The 22471-nt window shown below is 50.7% G+C and overlaps 1 protein-coding gene across 1 annotated transcript in view; it reads left to right on the top strand.

Annotated features, from left to right (window-relative positions):
• Window positions 1–4198: 4198 nt before the first annotated feature.
• TTLL6 (tubulin tyrosine ligase like 6) overlaps window positions 4199–22471 on the top strand; it is a gene marked incomplete at both ends in the record, with an annotated part of 31958 nt that continues 13685 nt past the window's right edge. Inside the window, 12 exons of the mRNA XM_082679633.1 lie at window positions 4199–4398; window positions 5254–5270; window positions 6270–6388; window positions 6526–6656; window positions 8151–8307; window positions 9082–9225; window positions 9826–9911; window positions 14578–14803; window positions 16134–16309; window positions 17601–17789; window positions 18467–18644; window positions 19598–19879. Of these exons, the coding sequence (XP_082535759.1) occupies window positions 4199–4398; window positions 5254–5270; window positions 6270–6388; window positions 6526–6656; window positions 8151–8307; window positions 9082–9225; window positions 9826–9911; window positions 14578–14803; window positions 16134–16309; window positions 17601–17789; window positions 18467–18644; window positions 19598–19879 (1905 nt within the window). The remainder of the gene's footprint in view (window positions 4399–5253; window positions 5271–6269; window positions 6389–6525; window positions 6657–8150; window positions 8308–9081; window positions 9226–9825; window positions 9912–14577; window positions 14804–16133; window positions 16310–17600; window positions 17790–18466; window positions 18645–19597; window positions 19880–22471) is intronic.

The following is a 22471-nucleotide window of genomic DNA, read 5'->3' as shown; positions in this document are numbered from 1 at the left end:
AATGAAACTAAGTGTTTTAAGTGCCTGCTATATGAAAAGATGCAAGGTCGATGCTTTAAAAAGTGTTTTTTATTTTTTAATGCTCACAGCAACATTTCTATTATATAAATGGGGAAAAAGAACCTTAGTTAGGTGAAACTAGTTCATTTGTTTATTCATCCTTCCAGTCCATTCATTCAAGAAGCATAGAAACCTCTGCTATGCGCCAGACACTGTGGTAGGAGCTGAGAATTTAGACATAGCCTCTTCCATCAGGGAGTCCACGGTCCAGGGCCACACAGCTGAGAATGATAGGTAGCAATTAGTGAGCACCTACTATGTGCCAGGCACTGTTCTAAGCACATTGTATTAACTCAAATGAATTACCTCATCTAATTCCCATGGCTGGGGCAGACCATTTTACAGATGGGGAAACTAAGGCAGAGGGCTGTTATGATAAGTAAATTGCCTGAGGTCACACAACTAGGAAGTGGCAGAGCAGGGATTGAAATCCAGGCAAATAGACTCCAGAATCCTGAGTTCTTAGCCACGTCACTACAGCTGCCTCTTAGCAAGTGATTTAAAGCCACATCCCTGACTGCAGAGGCCCTTAAACTGGGAAATAGATATAGTATTTCAGGATGCCAGCAGCAGCCCCCTTCTCTCTTTTGTATTCTCCTTAGCCTTGTCCTTTGAATCTGTGGCCCCACCTCTTTTGATTCCCCGAGGCTGCAAGACTGCTTTTGAACAAATTTTAAGGCAGGAGAGGAACTCCCAGGTTAGCAGGGAGCAGTTGTTGAGACTGGGAAAGAGAAGTAGAGATGCGCAGGTGGAGGATGGGTAAATTCAGATGTCTGGGGTCAGGCGTGTAGCCTAAATGAGAGAGAAGTGATCTGAGGCATATGAAAATGTTCCCTCTCTCTTAATGCTACTATATGGAAGATAATAGCACAGGGGCAGCTGTCACTTGGCTCCTGAATCACGGAGACAATAGGGAAAGACAGGGACTGGGACAGGCTGGAAAATGGCTAAAGAGGGAGCCATTGCTCGGCCCTAGTTGATTGCTGGCGTGAAGCAATGGGGACCTGCTTTTCCAAAGAGGAATGGAAATCTAGATTTTTATGAGAAATCTACATTTCCTAGTTATTGGCAGCTACTTCTAGTTTACAGCTATAACAACTACCACCACTACCGTGGCCCAGTAAACATTTCTGTAGGCTAGATTCAGGACGCAAGCCCTGGTAGGCAACTTTTTCTTTTTTTGCGGTACGCGGGCCTCTCACTGTTGTGGCCTCTCCCGCTGTGGCGCACAGGCTCCGGACGCGCAGGCTCAGCGGCCATGGCTCACGGGCCCAGCCGCTCCGCGGCACGTGGGATCTTCCCGGACCGGGGCACGAACCCGTGTCCCCTGCATCGGCAGGCGGACTCCCAACCACTGCGCCAACAGGGAAGCCCGGTGGGCAACTTATGAGTGAGCCGTTCTCTTTCGAGGGTTGGAGAGAAGCCAGAAGGATTTAGCCTTAGGGATGAAACAGGAAGGAGAGGGCTGGGAAAAGAGAAAGCCCCCAAAGAGAAAGCAAATATAGTCACACGTGGCACTGACTGTTGTCTGCCGTCTTGCACCTGTCTCGGGTGCCTTCCAAGAGGTTCTCGTGTCATAGGTAGCATAGTTTACAGGGGAAGGTGGGCAAGGCTGCCGGGATGAACCAGCTCCTGCAGAAGTATCAATACATGGGCTCCATCCCTTCCTTGCTTACGTGCCTGAGGCCCTCTTGTGTGAAAGTAAACAGAATTTGACTGTTTTTTGTTCTTCTCTTTGAGGCAGACACATATAAGCAGCCACGGCTTGTTTATACCACTTGGGCAAGGATTCGAAAAAGGGCACAGACAGCTCACAACTCCAGAGACCAAATTCAGGGTCAGTTTTCTCTCCTCAAGTTAACATTAACATTGAGGTAAACGGAGCCAGTGCTCCTGGAGGGCTTGGTAAACAGGAGCTGTTGTGGAGGCCATGGGAGGGGAGATGGCCGTTTACCTGGCAGGAAGGGAGCAGCCCAAGGTCAAGATCTCATGTACTATAGTCCTCTTGAGCTTTTGCCAGGAATGTGCCCGTTCACTAAGAGAAACTGACTCACAAGACCCAGGTTTCATCGTTAATTGTGCTGAGCACAACCCTTTCTGCCCCTGTTCCGGTGTCACCACAGAGGCCTTGGGTGTTAAGGGACAGCCCTCTTCAGCAAGAGAGAGAAACAAGTGGCAATCCCTGGCCATTAAAAAACTCTGCTCTCCCTCTGAGAAGTGGCTACGAGCATTCAGTGGGATCGTATATGTGACAATTCTTTGGAAAGCCTAAAGAATGATGCCCATGTAAGGGTTTATTATGAAATTATTCATAGGTAGCCTCTGAGTTAGAGCCCCCTTCCCCATTCTGGTTTGAGAAAGAAGCAGAGAGAGGTGGCAGGGTGTATTAATGTTAAAAAAAAAAAACCTGGCCGTAAGGTATAAAAGTTGTCTAGAATTAGCACGGTTGGGTACAGAGGGGAGATGATTCCCAAGAGATTGTGTGACTCTGGTGAGCCTGCTATCATTGCGCATTGCTGGTGGTAGTCGAAATTGTTGGAATCCCTCTGGGAAATAACATGGTGATATAAATAAATAAATAAAATATCAGAGGCTACATGATTTTCATATTCATTAACTTAGTAATTCTAGTTCTGGATAAATATCTTAAGAATATAATCCTGAAGAAATACAAGCTCTTCTGTACATGAAAGTGTGCATTTTAGAGCTATTTATGTAATAGCAAGATTGAAAGCAACTTACATTGCCAGTAATAGGGCAATGGTTGGTTAAATTCAGACACGTTCCTTCAATGGGATATTATTACACAACCATTAAGAATTAGAACTATGTAAACTTTGCCACAGCCAAAAGGATGGTTATGTTATGATAGTAAGTGGACGAAAAGCAGATACAGAATTGTTTATCTATTATGGTTACAATCCTATAAGAATAATTATGCTTAGAAATTTAGAATAAAAAAGAATACACAGTAGGGCCAAAGTTGCTGTTAGCTGCGGGTGACTTCCCACACTGCCCTTTTCTGAGCTTCCTTTAATGTTATAGTATTTCAATGATAATAATACATTAGAATAAATTATAATAAAGATATTATTAATATCTTTTTTCAAAGCCAAAGAGTTTGTGAGGAAAGAACAGGGTAAGTAGCAAGAAGAGAGAGGGCCTGAAATAGTGAGGAGGTTGGCGGGCTTTGGGGAGGTGAGGAGAGGAGGGGAAAGCACCAGAAATTTGGCTTTATGGTCATAGAAGCCTCAGATGTGAAGAGGATATGAATCAGTTTATTGGGCCTGGGCAGTTCTGGGTACCCAAAGGCAGACTAAGCACATTCCTAAGGATTAGTGAAGCAGGGGCATTAAAAACCATGTCAAAAAATTTGATATTTGAAATTTCAAGCAAACATCACAGAAGTCATCATGGGGGTGGCGGGGGTGGGGGTGGAATGGGAACTTTGCTGGACTTCCTTGTAGGTATTTTACAATTTGGTCTTGCTTTTATTTTGAATTGGATGGTGAGCGAGACACTGTAGCCTCTTCTGTGGTTGAGGTCTCCGAAGGGCTGCATCTGGCCCCGGGCTTGAATCTTGTTCAACCAGCTACGAGTCAGTCCTGCACTCATGAGCGCCAGTTGTGTTCACTCTCAGGCCAGCAGATTGTGGGAGGGAGGTTTGGTGCAGAGCCCAAATAGTTAACAGACCTCCTCAAAGCACCTCGTCTGCACCCACGGGGACTAACTCCCTCAGCTAGGGAGGCTTAGGGCTTGGTTCTGAGGCTGTCTCCAGACGCTTACTCACTTTAATAATAAGATTGTTTATGGCATGGTGCCATGCATAGCATCTCAGCTTGCTTCTGAAAACCCCAGGAGGGAAAAACCAAGGCCAGTGTTGGCTGAATGAGTCCCCAAGGTCATAGTCATGGCAAAAGGTGGAATCAGCTCCTTGCTGGAGCCTGCACCAACTGTGGAGGTGGCGTGGCATTTTATAAACTGCAACCTGTTGTCTGGTCTCTGAGCGCTGGTCCACCGCCCACAAGAGCAAGGGAGGGGGGTCCCCCTGCAGGTGGATCCGAGTAACTGCCACTCCATTTACCCTCTCTCCAGGGGAGGACCCGTGTTTCCCCAGAGCTTCCCCCAGGCAGGGGAGATGCTCCAGTGCCTGCTTTTGGAAGGAGAGGAAGGGACAGACTCGGAAGAGAGAGAGGACAGTTCCATAGAAGATTCAAAAGAAATCGTCACCCTGGCTTTTGTGAGAGAGAACACTGGGGCTCAAAATGGGCTTCAGCATGCCCAGCAGCAAGGCAAGAAGAAGAGGAAGAAAAAGAGGTTAGGACTGAAAGATGAGGAGTGGGGATCCATGTTGGTAAGAGCAGGAGGGACCTGGAGCGGGGCGGGCCTCGGCTGCTAAGGAGTGGGTAAAGGAGAAACTGTGCGGAGTAAAAATCACACCACTTTTGGTTCATATAAAAAGAACCCACTTTTGATCATCTGTTTTATAGAATCAAATAATGGTGTGTAATATAAAACCGTGCCCGTCCTAATCTTCATTCTATTTGTGTTTAGAATCCCTTTAAAAAATTGTGTGGGGAGAGACGATGGATTTCCTTGTTTTAAGAAAGTACTTAAAGTACTTGTAACAGAATCACGCCGACTTCTCAGGATCTGACCGCAGCTTCCACATTCTAGTTCTTCTTTAATATTTTGCCATGCCTTTTGCTCCATTCTGGAGGGGGAGTGAATTCCTCCTCAGACTGATTGATGTCTGAAAGCTTGTCTGCTTTCTAACTCACAGCTTCCCTTAGTGGGGGGGCAAGAGGAGGGAGACCATGAAGTATTTTGGCCAAAAAGATATTCACTTCCCGTTCCCGATGGGCCACTGGAGTAAAAGGATTGAGGAGGCGATGATGTTAATATGAAGCTTCAAGCAAAATCAGCTATAATCACAATACAGAATTTCTAGCTCGTGGGCAGAGTAACAGTACTCTGAACCCATGTTTTCTGTCACTCTGCAACCCTGGGGATTTGTGTCCTCAGTAACAGGGATGGTCAAACCGGGCTTAGCGGGACCACTTAGGTATCAGGCAGCTCCACGTGGGACACGATGTTTCTACGTGCAGCCCCTTGTTCTGGCATGTGTGTCTGTCTCTGTCTTGGTGTTTTCCCCTTTCTCTTTTCCAGATGATTGGTGATCAATCTATCCAGCTGCCGATATGAGAGTGGTGAGCACCTGCATTCAAGGCACCCACCATGGGGACCCACTGGATTCCCCCAAAGAGTTGGGAAGGCTCACTCATATATTCTTCTTTCTTTTTTTTTTTTGAAGGGTGATTTTTTAAAAAAAATTATTTATTTTATTTTTATTTTCTGACTGCGTTGGGTCTTTGTTGCTGCCCAGGCTTTCTCTAGTTGCCGAGAGCGGGGGCTACTCTTTGTTGCGGTGCGCGGGCTTCTCACTGTGGTGACTTCTCTTGTTGTGGAGCACGGGCTCTACACTCATGGGTTCTAGAGCGCAGGCTCAGTAGTTGTGCCACATGGGCTTCGTTGCCCCGCGGCATGTGGGATCTTCCCGAACGAGGGCTTGAACCCATGTCCCCTGCATTGGCAGACGGATTCTTAACCACTGCACCACCAGGGAAGTCCACTATTTTCATTTCGAATTTGGGTGCTTTAGTTTGGTCCTGACTCTCCTGGTCACTGCAGGCCCTTCTTTTTTTCCAGGCTCTTGAAGGCATTTGAGTTTGTGTTGGAGTCAGCTCCTAGTTATTAAGATTAATGGGGACCGGGGAAGAAGGACGTGATAGCATGTATATGGTTTTGAAATACACTGCATAGTTTTTTCTGTCAATTTACCTTGCTAATTAAGCTTGGCTCTGGTCGACGTTAAGGATTAGTTTATATCCCCTGAACATTCAGTGCTAGTGCTTGGAGGAAACCCAGAGGCCTACTTCCTGGCAAGGGTGGGTGAAACATTCACCCCAGAAAACCTTCTGTGGAGGTCACTGGGCACAGGCTGTGTTCCCCAGGAGCTTTCCACTCTCCCTGTTCCTTTCTCGGCAACGGTGTGTCCAGATGGGGCAAGATGGCTTCCAGTCCCAAGGAGCCCAGTTGTCTGGCTTCAGTGTACGGTCTGGGAGCACCTAGAAACGTAACCTCCCCACCACGTGCTCCTCCCCCACTTCCCGGCTGATGGGCCTTTCTTTCTCCACCTGCCACGGCAGTGCGTAGGGCTGCCCAACAGTATGGCCTTCGAGAGGGAGGGGAAAACGACGACTGGACTCTCTACTGGACTGACTACTCGGTGTCGCTGGGGCGGGTGATGGAAATCAAAAGTTACCAGGTATCTGGGTCAGAGCCGGTCCTCTGTGTAAGCGTGGCATCTACCCCGTGGAGCCCCAGTCTTATGACTGTCCCCAGGGGGAGCTCATGGGTACTCCCATGGGCCCCCTTGTTCACGACTTCCGGCTTCCTTTGCAGAAAATCAATCACTTCCCAGGGATGACTGAAATCTGCCGCAAGGACTTGCTGGCCAGGAATATGAGCCGCATGTTAAAGATATTCCCAAAAGATTTCCACTTTTTCCCTAGGACCTGGTGTCTTCCTGCTGAGTGAGTGCCCACCTGCGCCCCTTTCTCCACTCCCCACCGCCAGTTTACATTTTCCACTTGCCCCCGAGTCCCTGGTTGCTACTTTCCCTTCCCATAGGGTCTCCCATCTCTCTCTCCTCTTCAGGAAGAGAAGGAATAAAGGGTGTGTCCAAGTTTGAGAAAACACAAGGCTCTGCCTATACAATTAGATGACATTTAGGGGCTGGGTGCCTGGAGCCTGTGCCTGCAGTTGGGATGAGAATTTGTTCTGACCTTGAAAGCTGTTGATTTTGAACTTGTTCCAGCCTTTTCACTGTGCACTTTCGGAATTTTTAAGGCCCTCGAGCATTTCTGGAGGGAGTGAGGTAATCGTTAGCACCCAGGTTAGGAGCAGGGAGGGACACCTAACCTCTGACCCATGGCAGTGCGGTGGATGGCATTCAGCCTTTTCCCATCGCTGGTCTCACTATATCCACCTGGAAAATGGACATCCATTCCTGGTACCTAAAATACTCTGGACCACATCACGAGAAGCAGGAGGAATGTGAGATGACGTGAGCATGACCTGGGTACAGTCTGGTGTTTGGGACGAGGTGGGGGAGTAGAGAAGCATTGCCATCAGAATTATACTTACTCACAAAGGCCCCCCAGGAATCCCACGCTCCCGTCTCCCCCCAGTGCTTTCCCAAACCAAGCGCCCCAGGGTTCTCAGCCTTTCCTAACTTGTCTGGAACAATTTGCAGAGCTTAGCAGCAACTTCAGAGAAAATGTGTTTGCCATCGGGTTGACAGGCGTCTCCAGATTTCATGGCCACTGAGGGACATTGCAGTCATGTGACTTCTCCAATGCTCCTTTGAGTTAAAATGCAAAACAAGAAGTATAGCAAGCCTGAGATTTATAACCCTTTAAGTTGGTTTCTTTCTTCTGAATATACCTTCTTCAAACTACATTCAAAGATAGTACTTGCCCTGTCACGCTCTAACTGGAGTGGAGGTGTTACAGAGGAAAGGCGGAAGCCCAGAGCAGGGGAAGAGACTGATGGATCCAAAGTCACATCATTTGTCAGGGCCTGAGTCAGATTCAGAACTTCACACCTCTTGTCTGCAAACTCAGAGAGCCGAAGCGCTCGGATCACAGTTACCTTTGTGGGGTGTGGGGTGTGCGGCGTGGACCGGCACCGTGCCCGCATCATGTCATGTGTGAGATAGCTGTCATTGTCTTCCTTGTGTAGATGATGGAACTGAGGCTTAGAGAGGTCAAATCCTGGTAAAGGGCTACGCCGCTGGTGAGTGCTGTTGCCGGGGCTGAAATCCAGGTCTGAATTCCCTCCGGAGCCCATCTTCTCTCCGCTGTGTGTGCTCAACTGCCTCTCCTATAACCAGATCTCTGGGCGTCTGTCTGTCAACTCCAGGGCTTTTGTCACTTTTTTCTTTTTTTTTTTAAATAAAGAGCTAGCCTTCATTTTCATTGATCCCCCCGCTAAAGGTGTCTCTCATTCTCTTCCTGCTCTGGTAGCTGGGGAGATTTGCAGAACTACAGCAGGTCAAGAAAAAATAAGGTGTACATCTGTAAGCCGGATTCGGGCTGCCAGGGCAGAGGTATATTCATCACCCGGACAGTGAAAGAAATCAAACCAGGGGAGGATATGATCTGTCAACTCTATATCTCAAAGGTACTTCCTCCTCGTGATTATTTATTTATCATCCACGGCAACCTCAGGCTGTAGCTCCGCTGGACTGGTTGTGAAAAGAGGGAAGGGAGGGTGGGGTGGGGGTGGAGCCAAGTCCTGCCTTGGACTTGGTTGGACCAAGCCTTCTGACCAGAGACGTGACATGTGCCTGGGCCAGAGCGCCCTTGCCCTTGCACTCTTGTCTATTGGTCTGGCGCTGCCATGCTGGCCCCTTGCCTCTAACAGACGGCAGCTGGGAGAGCCCCTTGGGTCTGTGGAGGCCCCACCTCCTTTGGGAGAGGGAAGTAGCCCTGGAGAGAGCATGGTAACCAGCTGTCCATGACTGGAGGTATAGCCCTTTACAGGGAGGGAGCCTTCTAGAAGCTGCATAGGAGACGTGGCTGGCACTGCAATCAATACTGCAACTGCAGGGAGACCTCTGGCAGAAGTGCGACGGTAGCAAGCCCTGCGTGGTGACAACGTGGCCTTCATCACAGGCCTTTTTCATGTTATTTTGTCTTGTTGCCAGGAAAGCTCTTGGAGGCGGTTACTCATGCCATTTGACAGATGAGGAAACTGAGGCCTGGTGTGGTTAGTGGCTTGCACAAGGTCACATAGCCTAAATCCCCTTGTCCCCCTCCCCAACCCCAGCCCAGCCTGGCCTCTGTAACGCAGGTAACACTGGAGCTGAAGCCATGAAAACAAGACAGGGCGCTAATGGGCTTCAAGTCGGGGTTTCTTCTCTGACGCCGTGTGTCTTCTGTTCTCTCCTCCCAGCCCTTTATCATCGACGGGTTCAAGTTTGACCTGCGGATTTACGTGCTCATGACATCCTGTGACCCTCTCAGGATTTTTGTGTACAATGAAGGACTGGCGCGCTTCGCCACCACCTCCTACTCCCGCCCCTGCCCAGACAACCTGGTGAGCTCGGGGACACGCCGCCTCCCCTCCTCTCTTAGCTGGTAAAAATTCCTAGTTGCCCCTACATTCTCAAGGCATGGTGGATGTGGTTGTCACTTGCTGAACTGTGGTTTACTATGTGCCAGGGTGTATCTGTTCTTTCCTTTAGCCCTCCCCAAAGCCCTCAGAGATAGGGATTATCATCTCCAGTTTACAGATAAGGAAATTAAAACCCAGTTATAAGGGACTTGTCCGAGGTCACAGAGCTAGGAAGAGATGAGGTGGGGACTCGTGGCCTGACTGCAAAGCCACAATTCTGTGGTGCTCAAGGAAAGAAGGATGTGGGCAAGGCCCCAGCCCTCCCACAACATCCCCAGGCCCTCAGGGCTCCTGAAGTCCCCCCTCAGCACAGCGCCACCCAACCTCAGGAGTGGGAGTTTCTTATGCTCCAGGCTGTAGGATACGCCTTCTTACTTCCTCTGTTTTGCCAGTGTAAGTAAGCCCTAAGACGCCCCCTTTCTTTTCCATCTCCTTAAGCCCCAGGGGCCATGGAAGGGCACAGAGAGGAAGTGGAAGGCTGCCCTTCCTCCTGACCCCACACACTTGTGTCTCTTTCCCCAGGACGATATCTGCATGCACCTGACTAATTATTCCATTAATAAGCACAGTTCCAATTTCCTTCGAGATGCTCACTCTGGCAGCAAGAGGTAAGGAAGCGGCTTCCCTTCTCTTTTCTTTCCCTGCTGGGCTCCGAGCTGCTCTCTGAGATTCTATCCAAACCCTGTCGGTCCCCATCAGTGTTTCCATCTTGGGTCACATGGTGTCAGAATATATTTCTTTGCCTCTAAGCCCAGAACAGACTCCTTAGTCTCTGCCCTCTGGCTGTTAATCATTAAAAGAAGGCCACATCATAAACCCTAGGAGGTTGGGAGGAGGAGAGATAAACACGAACTGTTTCCTCAGCAGGATACACACACACACACCAAAACATACTCGTATTACAGTTGGCCCTTCTGACATTTTTAGACCAACAGATATTTATCAATTGCTGGTCTGACACCGGAGAAGGACCTGCCAGGCCTGTGGTTCCCTGGGGTGTTGCTCCAACAGAGATTCTCAAGTGACGTGTCACGATGCCCCTGCTCTTTCTCTTGCATCAGACTTAAAGGACTGATAAACAGGCAGTCTGTTTGGCTTCAGAGCATCAGAGAAGCACAGGAAATTTCATGACTCCCTTGGTAGCAGAGTTCCAAAAAGCAAATGGAAAATCACTAGGTTAAGCCTGCTGGAAGGGGACGTGTTGGGCTGGCAGGAGGCGATCTCCCCCTTATCGGAGGGCGCTGGCCACCCGACTTTGCCCACAGCTCCCACACTTCCTCTTTGCCCACCTGGTCTGTGGGCACCCTCTGGCCTCTTGCGCGGTTGCATGTTGAAAATCGGGGCTCGGTGAGGCCTGGCTTCCAGTCCCTGCTCTGACCCACGCCAGCTGAGTCAGCTGGAGCAAGTCCCTTCACCTCTCTGAGCTTCCATTTCTTGGTCTGTAGAATAGGGCAGTGAGACGCCCTGCCCTGCCCACCTCGTAGGGTCACTCTGAGACTCAAGTGACCTGTGACAGAGCACAGATATTGCTTGTAGTTACTGTGATTTCTCCTTCGTCTAAAGGCATGTCATCAAAGGGCCCTCATCTCCCTCCTCTTACGAGAATGGACACCCCACTAACAGGCTTTGGGCCCTCAGGCTGTGATGGGGGGTGCGTGTTATGTGGCGCCAGGGCTAAGGTGAGGGTGTGGAGTATTGTTCTGCTACCCTAATTCCCCCTCCCCCCTTCCCCTTCCTTCTCCTCGCCTCACTCACGGGGCCTGGCCTCATCCCTCTTCTCCATCCTCCCTCCTGCTGGAGCTGTCGGCTGCCTCCCCTTCCCCTGCCCCTGCATTACCCCCCACCTGTCCCCCTGCGGTGCTCCAGGCCCATCTCTCCTCAGCTGCACCTGGATGTCTCCCCGTTGCTTCCAGCTCAGCATTTCCCAATGTCACGTGTTCTCTCACATCACTTCCACCTCAGCAGTCCAAGCTTCCCCCTCTCTAACTTCTAACCCGCAGGACTGGAGAGTTTGGTGTCATCTTAGATGTTTCCTTTTCCAGCATGTCATTGAATTCTGAAGTTTCCTCCTTCAAATGTCCCTCCATCCCTTCCTTTCCACCAGACGTAGCCTCATCCTCATCCTCGACAGCCGCACGGCCTCCTCACTCTTCTTAGCCCCAGCCACCTCTGCTTAACCTTTCTGTACCTCCGGTTTCTCCTCTCTAAAATGACGCAATAAGGAATTCCCAGGCAGTCCAGTGGTTAGGACTCTGCAATTCCACTGCAGGGGGCCCGGGTTTGATCCCTGGTTGGGGAGCTGAGATCTCGCAAGCCGCAGGGCGCGGCCCAAAAATAAATAAATAAAATGCATCCCGGCTGGCCAGCCTCACAAATATGCCGTAAGGACCTACTGAGATGATGGGTATGAATAGGCCTCAAAAACAATACCCCCTATGCAAGTGGGTGCTGTTATTATCACACATTCCGTATACTCATTACTTCTGCTCTCAGGTAACCAGTGTGGCTCCCAGGTGCCTAGAGCATCCAATTCAAACTCCTCTGCTTGCTGTATGCTTTGACCAGACCCCATTTCCCACTATTATTATTACTACATTAATAGTTACCATTTTATTTGTTGAGCACTTCCTGTCTGCCGGCACTGCTCTAAGAAATTTACGTTCCTCAACCTATTTAATCCTCATAACAACACTATAAAGTTGGCGTGATATGATCACCCCGATTTTGCATATTGGGGAACAGGTGTAAAAAGGTTAAGAAACTTGCCCAAGTTCGCACAGCTAGGAAGTGGCAGAGCTGGAATTAACCCTGGAGTCTGTGCCCTTAACCACTAGCGGTACTGCCGGTGCCACCCGCTCCGTGGTGTTCTCCCAGGACACTCTTTTGCTCATTTTTGATACACAGGCCTTGCTCATTCCCACCTCTCTGCCTTTGCTCAGCTCCAACTGAAAACATGGGAGAACATCCTTGAAGGCCCTTTTGTCAAACTAAGCTTCCGTGTTGCCTTCTCTGACCTGGTTCTCGGTGCTGGTTCAGCCATATAACCACTGCAGTGTGGGTGAAACCCATCTTCTCTGTGGGCCTCTGATTCCTCACCTGTCTGATGAGAGGACTGGCTTCCATCTCTAAGGACAAGCCTATGGAATCCGAGTCTAACCACCCCCAGTAACCTCTCTGTCTCTGGACTCCCACCACCCTCACGGTCAGCATCAGCTGTAGCCCGTAACTTCTCTGTGCTTGGGGCACATGTTTTCCTTGTGTCCCCAATGGTACTTAAGTTCCTTGATGGTTAGAATGGTGCCCTGGCCTTCTAGGTGCCTCCCATGTTGCGGGGCAGAGTCCTTGCCTTTTCTCCCTCCTGTTTGCTTTCACCTTTCCTCATCTTCCTCTTCCCCATCTTTTGAGACAATCTGCTTCTCCTACTAGCCCATCCCCTACCTCAAATTCCCCCCTCCCTAGCCTGAGGCCAGCTGTACCGGCAGTAAACCCCTGCCAGGCTGCAAACTCAGTAGGAGCAATGAAGAAGAAGAAAAACTGGAAACCTGGCAGGCCTCTGGGGCAGAGACCGGGTCCTCTTCGTCTTTCAGGGTGCCTGGCACATAGCTGGTGTGTTCAATTGAATGGACTAGCCACTGGCCGTTATGAAATTGCACAATTATGTGTATTCATTGTGATGTGCCTGAGTCATCAAGAAGAGGTTATGTTATGATTCATAACGTCTGTTATAAGAAGGTAGAGGTGTGTGTAATCTACTCTGGGAACATTTATTTTCCAGTTAGGCAAATTAAACACTTTTTTTTTTTTTTTTTGCACTTGAAAGGGTTGCTTTCAAGCGATCTGGAAAATTCATGTACGTGCAACACCCCATCCTTGACAATGGCAGGTAGAAAAGGTGTGCCTCTATATTGAGTGGCCTCTGTTCATCTGTCGTGATATAAATGCCTCTTTGGTTGTCTCATGTGTGTGCTGACTCCTCAGATGGTCCTTAGGCTTCCCAGAAGAGAAGTGCTGGTTTCTTGGGATCCCCTCATTGCATGAGTTTTGCACACACAGCAGGTCCTTAGCAAATGTGCATTGGCTCCATTGACGGGAGTCCATCTAGCTCTTTGGATGGCCCGGGTGAGCTGTGTTTCCTGTCTTCTCATCCTTCTCTTTGTTCTTCATTCCCCCGCATCGCCCGTATTTCCTCCTCCAATATTTCCACTTCCCACTTTGGCTCTCTGTGCACACCTGTGTGCATGTGAGGGGGTGTCTGTCCCCACCATTGGGACCTGTCAGATTCGCCCTGTCTCTGTACTGCCCAGCTCAGAGCTGACCGGAGCATTTCCTCAGATGTTTCCTCACAAACCTCTCCTCATGGGGTAGATATCCTCTGATTTCTGTGATAGGGTGACCAGCCATCTAGGTTTGCCTGTGACTGAGGGGTTTCCTGGGATGTGGGACTTTCAGCTCTAAAATCAGACTGTCTGGTTTGCCCTGGGACAGTTGGTAACCCTATCTGTTGAGATGCCCTGGGGTTTCCTTTCCCCTCTGGTCAGCCCTTTAGGGGGTTAACAGTGAACAAAATTTCTGTGTCTTTAGCGTCCCCAGAATCCCCTCAGATAGCTGAGGTGGAACCCAGGTATCGGTGGCCTTAAAAGCCTCCCTAAGTGCTTCTAATGAACAGCACAGGCTGAGAAACCATTGCCTCCAAAGCAAAACCATGATGTAGGGTGTTTTTTTTTTGCGATACGCGGGCCTCTCACTGCTGTGGCCTCTCCCGTTGCGGAGCACAGGCTCTGGACGCGCAGGCTCAGAGGCCATGGCTCACGGTCCTAGGTGCTCCGCGGCACGTGGGATCCTCCCGGACCGGGGCACGAACCCGTGTCCCCTGCGTCGGCAGGCGGACTCAACTACTGTGCCACGAGGGAAGCCCGTAGGGTGTGTTTTTAAAAAATTTTTTATTCATCCATTCAGCTTTCACCTGGGATACCGAATGCCTGCCCCAGCCCACAGGTGCTTTCTATGTTACAGTGAAAGTGCCCAGGCCAGGGCTTACATGTCAGTATATCTCTGCCCACTCCAGGACGGTGGAGGCTTGAGGAGTACGGCCCTGCGGCTCCTGCAAGGTCCTCCTGAGCCGACACAGCCCTGGTATGACTCTGGCTCCTGGGTGTCCCTCCCCACTGGCTTTGGGGCCTTATCTTCTCCAGAAGTTTCTGGTTTCCAGCATGCCATGGCCTTAGATGACCAGAGGTGGGCTGCCCTGCCTCATGGCCCGTGGTTCCCTTCCAGGAAGCTCTCCACCTTCAACGTGTACATGGAGAGCCACGGCTACAACGTGGGGCAGATCTGGAGAGAGATCGAGGACATCATCATCAAGACGCTCATCTCGGCTCACCCCATGATCAAGCATAACTACCACGCCTGCTTCCGCAATCACACACTCAACAGCGCCTGCTTTGAAATCCTGGGCTTCGACATTTTGCTGGATCACAAACTCAAGCCCTGGCTGCTGGAGGTGCGGGCTTGGGGCGAGGGGTGAAACTGACGCCTGTTACCAGGGTGAGCCGGCCGGGCCCATCCTTCCGCCCTCCTGCTCAGCCAGGATGTTGTAATCCACTTCCCAAGCCACTGCCCCCCAGAGGTGCTTGCTGCCTGGGGCTTCTCCCTTTGCTGAAAAGTGGCCACCAGAGGGAGGTAGACGGCCGGGAATTAGAGAATTCCTTGTGCCTTCTCGAGGTCCACCCAGACTTAGAAGCTCTCATCTCAGGCCCAGAGTGATTCTAAACACAGCTCTACCTTTCATAACAGAGTCATCTCCCAGAAAGGGGTGGTTCTTCACCAAAGCTGGGTGGAGGGTGTTCAAGATCAGACAGGAGCCACCAGGCTTGGTTCTCAGGGGCCTGGACCACTCAGTCCCAAGCACCAACGGAGAGCGGCCCGGTGTCTGTGGGCACGGGAATGGGTGGGGAGCCACTCAGTGAGTTTCTTGCCTCCCCCAGACCCATGGGGTGGTGGGAAGAGGAGGAAGAGAAGCTCCTGGGTGGCCTCCTCTCTTCCCGATTGGACCTGTGCAAGCAGCCCTTTCCCGTGGCCATTCAGGGTGCACGCCGGGAGTGGGGGTGGGAGTGGGGCTGCGGTACAAATCAGAGGTGCTGGTGACAGCTGCCAGTGACACAGCGTCAGCCCTCAGAGCGCAAGACCCAGATTTACAGATTCCTGGGGCCTTGCCTTTCCTCCATTCCCAGCCCTTATTCCCAAGTGTGGCTGGGAAGGAGAATATGGCCGTTTGGAGCTCTCACCCGAAGAGCAGAATAAGCCACCAGGAGCAGGCCTTCAGAAACTGCTGAAAACCTTCAAATGTCACACAGTGCCTCTGAACAACGTAGACTCTTCTGTGGGCAGAAATGAGTCCTCTCCGTCCTCCCACCAGTCTCCCTGTAAACCCCGGTCAGGATCCCGAATACATCACTCCTTTCCCCTCCCCACCTCCCAGCCTGGCCCTTTGGACTGTCCCCTTCCATCTACTCTCTGGGATGCACAGTGCACGGGACGGGGCACACGCACACCAGGTGGAGGGGAAACCAAAGACAGCCCCCCCCCGCCCCCTGCCGTGCTTCTCAGGAAGACAGGACTAAAATGAAAGCTAGTTAAACTGGAGGGGGTTCTGCTTCCTCCTTTCTTCACTGTGGCTCCAGCCTAGACCCTCTCTCCCTCTCCTTTCCACTCATCTTGGTAGCCAGGGCCCCGACCGAGGTGGGCTCGGGTGGTTCCCTGGAGGGGCCGTCCCGCCTCACACCCTGCTTGCACCCTGCCCAGCCTCCCCAGCTGCCGTCCTGCCCTCACAGGTCAACCACTCTCCGAGCTTCTCCACTGACTCCTGGTTGGATAAAGAGGTAAAGGACAGTCTGCTGTATGACACTTTGGTCCTGATCAACCTGAGAAGCTGTGACAAAAAGAAAGTCTTGGAGGAGGAGAGACAACGGGCGCAGTTCCTGCAGCAGTGTCGTTCTCGGGAGACCAGGTACAGTAATGGGTCAATTCTAACAAATGATAATCCTGTTTGGAAAATTAATATATATTGGCAGGATGTGGCAGTTTGAACAGTTTTACTGTGGCTATTCCTTTGTTCCTAAAAATAGGAGATTAAGTTATAGACATAAATACCTGTGATGGATATGAGTTTATTAATATCATATGAAGATCCAGGGATTACCAATTGAAAAGTAAAACCATTTATCTATACAAAAAGGAAGATTTGTCCATCCTCCCCTTGCCACTGTGTGGGCAGGAGCCTCTGTCGCCCTGCTCCCTGCTGGGTAGCATTTACCTTTTAACAGAGGCCTTCCTCTGTAGAGTGAGAAAGAAGACAGGAGCCTGGCCAAGGAGTGGCTTTGTTGCTTTTCAGATCCCACGGTGGCCCGCTGCCCCCCGCATGAGCAGAGCCAGCCTGATCCTTCGGGACTGAGCTTCTGGAACCGGGGCATGGCATCTCGGTTTGGATGGCACTGTGTTTCTCAGAGCGTGTTCACGTGCACTGTCTTCCCTGGAAGGGGGATGGGTAGGCGGTAGCATGGGGTGTTGTATGGTCCTAATTTTGGAGCTAAGAAGACCAAGACTCTGGAAGGGGAACTGCCTTGTACAGGTCACCTCGCTGGTAAGTGGCAGGTCTGGACACCGAGCCCGCTGGGTGGGCTGCCTTCCATTAAACTCTGGAGAAAGAGGCAGCGTCAGCTAAGGGGCGGCCAGGGCCCTTCTCTGGATCAGTCTCCTCGTCATGACTTGCCCCTGGGTGGCTCAGGGGCTCCTGGTTTCCCTGCTGTAAAAGGGGCTTATCGTTCCTCGCTCCCTGACCTCCACCTCCCCGGGGGGCTGTGAGGAAGAATGAGATCATCACAGCTCATAAAAGCTCATCAGCCTTATCCACGAAGCCCTCAAATTTAGCAAAACACAAGCTGTCAGTTCGCCAGAGAAGGGTAGCAGGGGCTGTGATTGGGAAGATGGCGACAGTCTGCCTCATCAGAACAAAGCCAAGGGGGAAATAGGCTCTACTTGTAACGGGAGAGAATTTGGTGAGATGTCAGGAAGACCGTTCCAACCAGCTCTCAGTACACTGTGACACTTGCTGTCCCGGGAGGGCTAGAATCTCCTTTCAGGGAAACATTCATGCGTTCATTTATTTAGGACTGACCACTGTTGCGTGCGAGGCCTCCGTCTGGCCCTAGATGACATCCGTGTCCTTGGAAAGGCCATGTCCTCTCCAAGCTCGGTCCCAGGAAACCCTAACTGCAGCCCTGTGTTCTGCTTCCCAACAGGAAGGAGGAAGTCAAGGGCTTTCAGGCCGTGCTTCTAGAGAAAACTGAGAAGTATGAAAAGGAAAACTGTGGAGGCTTCCGCCTGATTTATCCCAGTGTGAATTCGGAGAAGTATGAGAAGTTTTTCCAGGACAACAACTCCCTCTTCCAGAATACAGTTGCCTCCAGGGCTCGGGAGATGTATGCCCGGTAGGAAGGCTCCTGGGGCTAGGGGAGCAGGGTGTTGGGGGAAGAGGGGTTTGCCTGACCTGAGGGGTAACCTTGGGGCGCCTTGAAGTTGCTTTGGTCTCGCAAGGACCAGGAATCGTAAGATTCTTTGGTGTGGGATGTTGTTAAATGGATATGGGGCTGTTTCTAGAAACTCACCCATGAGACAGGCACCCCCACCCCCACTCCAGCATGCCCAGCCCCTCAGGGCTGCCTCCTGGATTCATGCAGGTGTCAAATCTAAGGACCGGAAGGGGCTCATCCCATTCGGTCCATTCCCCGCCCTCCACCTCATTTCATGGAGCAGAAAAAGGATCGTACAGCAGATAACAGCAGAAGAGACTCTAGAACCCCTGTCTCCTGAGTCATGTGACTGAGTTATTTCCGTCACATCATTGGCCAGAGAAGCCCAGCATGTGAAGGGGTCCAACGTGGGAGCCCCTACCTTTAGCGTCCTACCGAGACCTTCTTCCCAGCACCTGCCAGTTGTGGGATCTGGCCTACTGGGAAGTGAGGAGAGAGGTGGGGTGTGGTGAGTGGGGTGCAGCCCGCCACTCCACTCTATGAGGTGGGCAGGGCAGGGTGTCTCATTGCCCTCAAGGACAGTGTCCACATTCCCAGCCCATCCCTAACCTACATGACTGTTCCTCACTGGGCAGGCAGCTGATCCAGGAGCTGAGACTGAAACAGGAGAAAATATCCTTCCAAACGAAAGATAAGAGGATGGAAATGCAGGGGGAATCAGCAGGCGAGCGAGCGAGAGGCAAGCGCACGCAGAACTGGCGACAGAAACAAAGGCAGGAGTCCAAGACCGCCACCAGCCCGGCCTCCAAACAAGTAAACCTGGATGGGAGGGGAGAGCGCATGCCCAGCGCCCTTCCCTGGCTGGGGCCAGTCCAGGGGCGGGTGCTGAGGAGACCGCTACTGAGATCTCAGGCACACTGAGGGAATGGGGCCGCATGGAGAGCTGGGCCCCGGGAGGGGAGCCCGGAGGCCTTCAGAGGATCCCTCCATCCAGGCAGAGAGGACTCTCACTGGTGTGCCCTTCTTCCTTCAGCTGGAGTAAAAGCAGCTGGGAGGCTGACCACCATCCCCATGTAGGGAGTAGGCTCTAAGACTACCTGTGGTCATGGTCCCCAACTCTAGTTTGGGTTGGAATGCTCCCCTCCAGCAGGCCAGGGGCACAGCTGAGAGAGGAGGCCACAGGGAAAAGCTTCTGGGAGGCAGGACCTCAGAACACTACATGGGGTGACTGAACACAGCTGGTGCTTCCAGCCTGCTCTCTGCTCAAAGTGTGGACCAGCCTCTAGGCTGGGGCCAGCTATCCAGTTGTCCTATCATCTGAATCTCTGGATCCCCTGCTTCTCTGCCTAGCTCTCTCTTCTGGCTCCCTGGAAAGATTCATTGACTTTTCAGTCTATCTCCTTCTCAAAGACTTACCTGAAGGGACAGGTTTAGAGCAGGTTTTTATTTTTTAAAAAAATAAGTTTGTTAGGGTCATAGACTCTTCGAGAATCTGATAAAAAGCTATGGAATCTCTTGCCATAACGTATACAAAGATACAATTTTAAAACTGCAGTTTCAAGTGGCTCAAAGGCCCCGTGAAACCATCCGTGAGCCCTTTAGGGGTCCTTGAACCCCAGGTTAAGAGCCCCCGATTAGAGAGACTTTGATTCTGATTGCTTTCCTCTCCTCCTCATCTCCTTTGCACCTACCCTCGGGTGCAGATGATCTGGAAGTGGACAGAGCTGGGTTCCCATGGGCTATACGTTTGGTTTCCTCCTTCCCAGTACCTCCAGCCATTGACATTAGAGTCCTGCACACCCGACTTGCTGTCGAGCATCAGAGACACAAAGAAAAATGAGACAGACAGCAGCCTCGAGCAGGAGGCCTCCAGGGAGGAGGCTGGCCCTGCTCCCCATAAGCCTACATCTGCGAGGCCTTACAGCTCTATTACTGACTTGAGGAATTCAAGCCTCCTCAGCTGCTCCAGGCCAGAGCTCAGTAAACCCGTCTCCGGAATCAAGGAAGCCAAGTCCACCTCTGCAGTGAACACAGTCACCAGCACTGTGGTAAGTAGAGCAGTCTGCCTTCCCTGAGGGCCGAACTGGTGGTGGGGTGGGGTGGGGGGTGAGGTAGGAGTCTGGCTTTCTGGTCCCTTCTCTGCACGTACTATGGCCCTTTGAGTAAACCACTTACCCTCTCTGGGCCTCAATTTCCCCACTTGTGAAGCCCAAGTTGTGGAATGGCATACTGTTAGGAGTCTAGACCTATACCTTTAGGGCTTTTAGAAAGGCCGTCTTATGCATCCCCTCTTTTGGGCAGGTTACCGCCTGTTGTGTTAGTTTCTGTAGGGCCGCTGTAACAAATTACCATCAACTTGGTGGCTTGAAGCACGAATCCATTCTCTCACCGTTCTGGAGGCTAGAGATCTGAAAACAAGGTGCTGGCAGGGCCACGCTCCATGTGAGGGCTCTCTAGGGAGGATCCTTCCTTGCTTCTTGCTAGATTCTGGTGGTTGCTGGCAATCCTTGGCATTCCTAGGCTTGTGGCAGCATAACTCCAATCCCTGCCCCTGTCATCACACGGACTTCCTGTGCTTCTCCTCTGTGTTTCTTCACGTGGCTTTATAAGGACACCAGTCATTGGATTTAGGGCTCACCCTAATCCAATATGAGCTTATTTTAACTTGAGATCTGCAAAGATCCTATTTCCAAATAAGGTCACGTTCTGAGGCTGTGGGTGTCCATGAATTTTCGGGGGGATATTGTTGAACCCAGTCCACGACCTAAACAGTGTTTTTCAAACTCCATTGTTGTACGGACACCTTTTGAAGGAAAGAAAGCTCTTTTAGATTCCAATTGTAAACTTAAATTATTTGTATAAATATATGCAAGTATAAAACCAGATATAAAGTCTTTACACGTATATAGCTCTTATGCAACTGCAAAACAAAACAAGTAGCACCAATAAAATTTGCATAAGATATTAATTTAATATGACAGTTGATTTTCTATTTTTCTGGAAACTAAGTTGCCACCTGAATGTAGTACCAACAATGCTAACACAGGTTCTCTTGTGTTCATCATACCTAGGCCCACCAAGAGCTATGTGATGACTCTACTATAACTACTGGAAAATCTTCCGCGTTGTTGGATCTTTGCTTGGTCCAAATGCAGTGCAGAGTAGTGCAATGTTTTTCAAATTTCTAACCATAGCCCATAGTAGAAATTCATTTTATTTCATAGTCCATCACATACACACACATACAACTGGAGAAAATTTTCTAAAACAGTGCTTAGCCACACTGCATATAGTGACTCATTTTTTTTTTTTTTTTTGCGGTACGCGGGCCTCTCACTGCTGCGGCCTCTCCCGTTGCGGAGCACAGGCTCTGGACGCGCAGGCTCAGCGGCCATGGCCCACGGGCCCAGCCGCTTCGCGGCATGTGGGATCTTCCCAGACCGGGGCACGAACCCGTGTCCCCTGCATCGGCAGGCAGACTCTCAACCACTGCGCCACCAGGGAAACCCTCATTCTATTCTTTTAAAAATACCCGTTACATGGGCTTCCCTGGTGGCACAGTGGTTGAGAGTCTGCCTGTCGGTCCAGGGGACACGGGTTCTAGCCCTGGTCTGAAAAGATCCCACATGCCACGGAGCAACTGGGCCCATGAGCCACAACTGCTGAGCCTGCGCGTCTGGAGCCTGTGCTCTGCAACAAGAGAGGCCGCGACAGTGAGAGGCCCGCGCACCGCCATGAAGAGTGGCCCCCGCTCGCCGCAACTAGAGAAAGCCCTCGCACAGAAACGAAGACCCAACACAGCCAATCAATCAATCAATAGAAATGCTGTAGAATTATTAAAAAACAATACCCATTACAGTCCACTAAGTTAATTTCCTGACCTACTGGTAGGTTTGCAACCGTGGTTTGATAAACACCGTTACAAGAGTATGCTTTGGATCTTCATCACATTGGATTTGGCACTGATTTCATGGATATGACACCAACCCCACAGGCGACAGAAGCAAAAGTAGATACGTGGGACTACATCAGACTTAAACAGTCAACAAAATGAAAAGGCAACCTGTGGAATGGGAGAAAACGTTTGCAAACCATATATCTGATAAGGGGTTAATATCCAGAATATATAAAGAACTCTTACAGCTCACAATGACAACAACAACAAAACAACCCGATTAAAAAATGGGTAGAGGCAGGCTTCCCTGGTGGCGCAGTGGTTGAGAGTCCGCCTGCCGATGCAGGGGACACGGGTTCGTGCCCCCGTCCGGGAAGATCCCACATGCCGCAGAGCGGCTGGGCCCGTGAGCCACGGCCGCTGAGCCTGCGCGTCCGGAGCCTGTGCTTCGCAACGGGAGAGGCCACAACAGTGAGAGGCCCGCGTACTGAAAAAAAAAAAAATGGGTAGAGGCTTAAATAGACATTTCTCCAAAGTGAAATCAGCCAGTCACAAAAAGACAGATACTGCATGATTCCACCTATATGAAGCATCTAGAGTAGTCAAACTCTTAGAAACAAAAGGTAGAAGGGTGGTTGCCAGGGGCTGTGGAGAGGCAGAAACAAAAGGATGTTTAATGGGTATAAGTTTCAGTTTTGCAAGTTAAAAAGGTTCTAGAGATGTGTTGCACGACAGTGTGCATAGA

This window comes from Grampus griseus (assembly GCF_964374135.1).
Source record: "Grampus griseus genome assembly, chromosome: 20".
NCBI lineage: Eukaryota > Metazoa > Chordata > Mammalia > Artiodactyla > Delphinidae > Grampus > Grampus griseus.
Note: the sequence above shows the minus strand (reverse complement) of the source record. Positions and strands in the feature narration are given on the sequence as shown.